This window comes from Nothobranchius furzeri, chromosome 11, assembly GCF_043380555.1.
Source record: "Nothobranchius furzeri strain GRZ-AD chromosome 11, NfurGRZ-RIMD1, whole genome shotgun sequence".
NCBI classification, from domain to species: Eukaryota; Metazoa; Chordata; class Actinopteri; order Cyprinodontiformes; family Nothobranchiidae; genus Nothobranchius; species Nothobranchius furzeri.
The window spans coordinates 48,597,625-48,604,079 of record NC_091751.1 but is presented as its reverse complement, the minus strand read 5'-3'; the positions used below and the strand labels follow the sequence as shown (position 1 = coordinate 48,604,079).

At 41.3% G+C, this 6,455-nt stretch overlaps 1 protein-coding gene across 1 annotated transcript; it reads right to left on the bottom strand.

Annotated features, from left to right (window-relative positions):
• Positions 1-2,537: 2,537 nt before the first annotated feature.
• bcl10 (BCL10 immune signaling adaptor) lies at positions 2,538-6,153 on the bottom strand. The gene is made up of 3 exons (XM_015956629.3): positions 5,679-6,153; positions 5,039-5,327; positions 2,538-4,719 (listed from the first exon to the last, which is right to left on the bottom strand). The coding sequence occupies exons 1-3, from the start codon at positions 5,727-5,729 to the stop codon at positions 4,307-4,309; spliced, it is 753 nt and encodes a 250-aa protein (XP_015812115.1). The 5' UTR covers positions 5,730-6,153; the 3' UTR covers positions 2,538-4,306.
• Between the last annotated feature and the right edge of the window lie 302 nt (positions 6,154-6,455).

Sequence of the window (6,455 nt, the reverse complement as noted above, 5' to 3'; positions counted from 1 at the left end):
CAGTTCACACACGGAGAAGCTGACTGTAAACAGCAGGGAAGCTTCTGTTCCTCCAAAATCACATTTTAACATCTTTTAATAAACTATCATTACATACTATTGAATATGAAGTTTATCAGGCAGATTCAAATGTAAACAACAGCAGCAGCAGACACCTCTGAGCACGTATTTCACTGGTGGAAAGAATCAAACATTAGAAAAAGACAATTAAACAGGGAGTGAAAGAGAAAACATGCAGCAGGTGGTGTTTTTGTGTTTTTTACTTACACATTATTTATTTTATTTTCTATTGAACCATTTAATCAATATTTCAAGGAATGTCTGACAGAAAACAGCATTATCAGCTCTAAAACATATATTTTTGAGCATTTTTTTTAATAGATGATTGTTGTTTTTGGCAGCTGATGTTTGTTTTAAATCGTTTCAAGACCCCCTACAAGGTTTTTCATGACTCAATGAGGGGTCACGACCCCATCTCTGCTCTAAATTACAGAAATTCTTCAAAATAACACAAAAAATCTTTATCAGTAAACAAACAGACACCAAATAACTCCATTTAAGAAATCAATTTGCAAAAGCATGTGATCATCTGGTGGTTTTTGTTCATCTCGTTTTTCCTCATTTAGCCTTTTTCACCTGGTTGTCTCACCTGCGCACGGCTAGAACCTGCCCTCAGTTTCTGCCTTTGACTGGTGTGATCCAGAGCTATGTTCTTGTTTAGTGTCGGACCACGTTCCTGTCCCTGGATGTGACGTGGTTCAGCCCAGAACAGATCCCTACAGCCTTCCAGGGAATCAGCTCCGCCTCGTGACCACCGATTCTCACCACGACATGATAGTAGTAGTATCCCTACTTCTGCTTCCGCGTGAATGACCCCTGCTGAAAAAAAGATCACATATTTGGATTTTGGATTATGGATTTTTTTAGTCTTTCACAGTCTGCGACACCCTCTGAGAGGAGGAGCACGTTCCCCATGTTCTGAACTTTGATTTCTGTTTAATAAAACTCATTTCCTGTTCACACTCTGAATTGCAGGGTCTTCAGAGTTATTCAACACAAAGAAAATGTTCTATAAAGATCAATCAAGCAGAAAACACAAAATATCCTAAAGCAAAAGCACCATGTAACAAAACTGTTTTCTTATACCCTTCTTAGGGTGACCCCACCTTTTGTCCGATGGAGATCCTACTGAGGAATGAGTTGAGATGAGTGAGTTTTTGGAACTTTGCATTTTGTGAAATGACGTGTTTTCTGTTCTGTTGCATTTCCTGAAACTGATATTACTTTCTAAGGGTGAAGAGTTGAGTTCCCAACCATCTCTCTCTCTCACACACACATGCGCGCACGCACGCACGCACGCACACACACACACACACACACACACACACACACACACACACACACACACACACACACACACACACACACACACACACACACACACACACACACACACACACGGCTGGACTGGGATAAAATAAAGCAGCTCGGGCATTCTGAGCCGAGACCGGCCCACCAGCTATTGAAGTAAAAACAATAAAGCTTAATTTTTTTTACATTAGCTCTCTAACTCTGGTCCTTGATATTCCATATTCATTATGTTTTGGTTGTTTCCTTGCTCCAGCACAAAAAACTTTAATTTGCTGCTTAAAACTGCTGTCCAGAGTATTCCCCTTTCAGGAATTATGTATGATTTTTTCAGACATCTATAAAGGTGATTTACTTTTATCCCATACTGTGATATGATGTAGGAAATTCATCTTTTGTTTTTTGCTAAGCCCACCCTTTGTCCCATAAAGCTCAGTGCAATATGAACTGAGCGCCAGCAATGTGAGAATACCGCTTACGTATAGATGGCGACCTTTCTCATGGACAAGTAAGTCTTTAAAATATAAATATATGAAAAGATAACATGAGCATGACAATTGTTAAACAATGTGTTTTACCTCTGTTTTGTCTGCTAGAGGATTGCAGTCATGAACGAGAGGCATTGCTTTTGGCCATAAATATGGAAATGAAGAGTAGGTCATGGTGTGATATGCTGGTGCCACCAGATGAAAGAAAAATATGGACAACTACTTTAATGCAAAAACACAACACAACAAAGATCAGAATACCAAACAAAACCACTGCATAGCTGCTCGTTCTAAGTGAAGTAAGAAAAACAGTAAAGCAAAATATAAAACTTGTCAGAAAACTAAGTTGCCATGTATGGCCTAAAGATCATTTACACCCCAACCCACCCACCCACCCATACACACACACACACACACACACACACACACACACACACACACACACACACACACACACTACCTAAAACTGTAGTGTTGCACCAACTTCAGGTAAAAACTGCACTATATTTGAATTTAAATCTGCAATCACTATTGGCTAAGAGGTACACTATGATGTTGGCTGGTACATTATGATGTCACAATGTCGTGAGCCTGTGTGTGTTAGCAGCTCTGCCCTCTTGGTGTGCCAGGCAACAGCATTTGTTGCATTTTTCAGAAAGGAAGTGGGAGGTGGAGTAAGACTCTGAAAGGAGGTGACTTGCCCTTTAATTTGTAAGTTTTACTTTACAGTAAAAACAACCAGTGAATAACCAACAAAAAGGAGAATACAGTTTGGATTTCACATCAATTCTGTGATTCAAAACTTGTAGTGAAAAAGTGGGAGGCAATGTCTTGTTCACTTACTGTAATGCAATAAAAAACAAAACACAAAAACAGTTTGGAGTCTGGTACAGAACTAATTCGGTCGTTCCAGTGTGAAAACTACGACTAAACCGTAGCGGTTATCACCCAACAGTCCAACGATTCATGAAGAAATCACACGTTTAGTTAGAGAAGTAAAAAGCAGAACTAGTCTGAGGTGATATCAGAATGTCCAAACTTACAACACGCCGTTAAATGAAACTAAAAATGATCATACTGATACTCTTCATGACATAATGTCTATAAAATATTCTTTTTACATAGTTACTTTATTCAGGCCCAGTTTCTGCACATCTGCTTACACTGAAAGGTAAAAAAATACATATTTATGGTTTTTAAAGACCAAAGTATTATTTTTGCTCTAAATAAAAACAACGTAACAAGTTGGCACCAATTTCAAAAGACATCAAATGGGGATAATTTGGCCCTTTTTAATTGTGTTTTTGCATAAATAATTACCATCTCACTTCCGGTAGAAAGCTTCCTTAATGAGCTTTGTTTGAAGAAATAGATTCTGTTGGCTAGTTCTATCAATTTTGTGTTATGGTTATTTTTGAAAAAACTAAAATAAAATTAAAAAAAATTCCAGCCAAACTTCACCGACTGCCTCAGAAGTGCTACCTTTTGCTGGTGCTGGTACTATTCATGCTTGTAACAAACGGAGTATCTGAACTGGGGTATGTACTTGTATAGGCCTGAAGGTTCGCTGAACGGGGCTTGTGGTTATCTCAAGCTGATTGGAGTAGGAAATGACATCTGCACACGTCGCCAAAACAACCGGAATTTATAAAAGCAAGATTTGCTGGTGAAGCAGATGAAAAGGAAAATAGTAAACAACATTCACACCGCTTTATAAACGTTGTTTCTAAAGTCTTAACACTGAAAAAAGTGATGAAAATCCCCCGAACAACGTAATTCACGGCGCTTTGTGGTTTAACAGTGCAATGCAAAAAACTGTTTCTTCTGATAACTGAATGACACAATCTACAGGGTACTTTGGCACAATAAAATTCGTAATTTATTATTCTTATTGTCCGTGGACACCTTTTGGTGCTGATCAGTGACATCACCCACTGACGAAACGGTTGCGAAATCCTGAAAGGGCCAACAGCAGAGAGGACCGAGCCAGCCTATATCCCAGTCAAATTCCCCCTCCCAGAAAATTTGAAGGACTCTGATAGAGGGAACACGGCTATTGATCCAGAGATTTCTGTGTAGATACAAAAAGTAACACAGGCTTGTTGAAGATTATGAAAACGATAAAGTTTGGGAGCTGTTTTAAGAAGGCAGCCGTTCACTTTGATCTTGGTTGTTGTCCAACAAGCCGTTAACTCGAGTAAACAATTAAAAGCTATTTCTCCAAACAGAGGCTGATCGGGACACTTTCTAAGATCTATGATGATAATTATTAAAACATTTCACACAAACACTTGAAAATAACCAAAATACCCGTTAAAATGGAAAATTATGCCCTTTTTGTCCTAAGAACGTTGGCTAGTATAGTGGTTTGTACTATGTTAGAGCTACATGAGGCCAGTGTTTAAGAAGCGCTCCGTTAGTGGAATCCATCAAAAGTTTCAAAGCATGGCTCAAAAGACGCTTCTGTGTGATGTTGGGGTGAGCGAGCGTGATCGCAACGGTTGGAAATTCGGATCTCCGCCGCTGCTCGTGCACCCCGGCGTTGCTGCGTCTATGTTGGAAGGAGATTCCAGCACAACCTCGTCCGGCAGAGGAGGAGCTCCGGGGTCTCCCGGCTTCGGGAGGCTGGAGGAGGTTGTGGAGGAAGCGATTCCGATGCTGGCCCCGGACACAGAGGGCAGGTTTCCACATTTCCGTATCGATGGCATATTGAGTGACTCTGCCACGTCAGAGGTGGAGGAGCTTTGCTCTCCATCTGGGTGGAAGAGGATGGTGGAGTTGTTGGAAAATGTGTTGGGGAGATCGCTGCTGGAGCTCGGGGAGTTGAAGGCGCTGCCGCACGATGAGCTGGATTTTCCTGCAGCTGAGAGGCAGAAGGACATGAGACATTACTACCAGAGGCGCTAGATGCCAACAGGCAGGGCAGGCAATTGCTTGGGGCCCCAAGGCCTCAATGGGGTCCCAGAGGGCCAACAAACTATGAACCAAGTCAGAACTGCAACAGTAGTGAAACAATAAAAAGCATCTCACAATCCCTGATGGGGACCTCCCCCTTCCTTGTCTGACACCCCGCAGTTTAGTCAGAAAGCAGATATTTTTGGTTTGGGCACCATAAAAACTTTGAAACAATGATTTTTACAAGATGTTGCAGGTTTGATCTTCACTTAGCAAGGCTTACTAACCTCTGAGTGACTCTATCTTCTCATTTTTGGCCTTTTGCACTTCATCCGTGATCTTGGCAATGATAAAGTTTTGTGCTCGCATCTCTCGGATGGAGTCGATCAGGGCGTCCAGACCTCGTGGGTTCTCAGCCAGGATGTCCAGCAGCGTTGCAGTCCTCTTGGTCTGTGTGGTCCTACAGCTGATTTCCTCTGCGTCGTCTCGCGTAAGGATCCTTCGAGAACGCAGGTAGTCCAGGTGGCGGTCAGCTCGGATCTTATCGCAGAGGTAGTGCCGCAGTCTGGTCAGCACCTGCAGATGAAAGGGACGAAAAGCGAATATTTGAAGCCAAAAAGCAGGTGGACAACACTCCATGTTTTATTTTTTTTACTTCAGAACAATAGATATCGAGCATACATTCAATTTTAACAAAACAGCCTATTTAATTTAACTTACAACGTGGCTAAAGCCGCATTTCTGCTGTTATTGGTAGGATTTATTGTTTTTGTGGGTTCAGAGGGTGCGGTGAGATATTTCCCCCTTTAACAGGCCTCTGACTCGGATCATGGCGCACAGAATCACGTTCTTATCGAAACCGTCCCCACCTCTTTATCAAACTCATCCAGACTCAGAGCCAGCTGCTGTCTGAATGATCATACTCACGTCTTTTTTAATCTCTGCCATTTCATCTTCAGTAAGCTGAGCAGCATCCATCTCTCAAATCCAGGTGTTCCGGGTGAATTATGACGGTTTTAATCCGTTTTAAACGAAAAACAGTTCAACAAACGTCATAAAAAGTCTCCCGTAAGCGTTAAAGATAGGGATGTTTCATAATTCGTTGTTAAAAGTTGACACATCTATTGTCTCCTTCTCTTAATCACGGAAAATGCATTTTTAAAAAAGCCCCGGACTTCCTGATTGTGTCGATGTTTAACTACGTCAACGACAGAAGAGAGGAGTGCTCACACAACAAAGCCGCTCTCACTAAAATCTGACTTTTTCTCGGTAAATTCTAACAAAGCATATTAAGTGTAATATAAATGACGTATAATTGGCCTATTTTAATTGAAAGGGTAGCACCTTTCTTTGCTTTCTGCTGCTGACAGAGAAGTTTCGCTTTAGAAAGTTTCAAAGGTGACGCGTAGTTCTAACCAGCTCCACGAGGGGGTGCTGTTGGACCGCAGACAGGTAAAATCCCAGAAAAACTATCATAACAGAAAGGTACTTTTACCACAACCCATTCCCCTTACAGTTAGTTTATCTGGAATAATAGGGATAGTATATTACGCCAGAGAATATTATTTCTTTAGGTTTGGATATGACACAGTGAAAGGTTAACACTCCTGTTCCTACTGGAAATGATGAGTGTTTGTAGTAGACGTGATTTGGTAGCCTTGCAAGCCATCCTGCATGGGTAAATATATACGCAAAGGGCAAAAT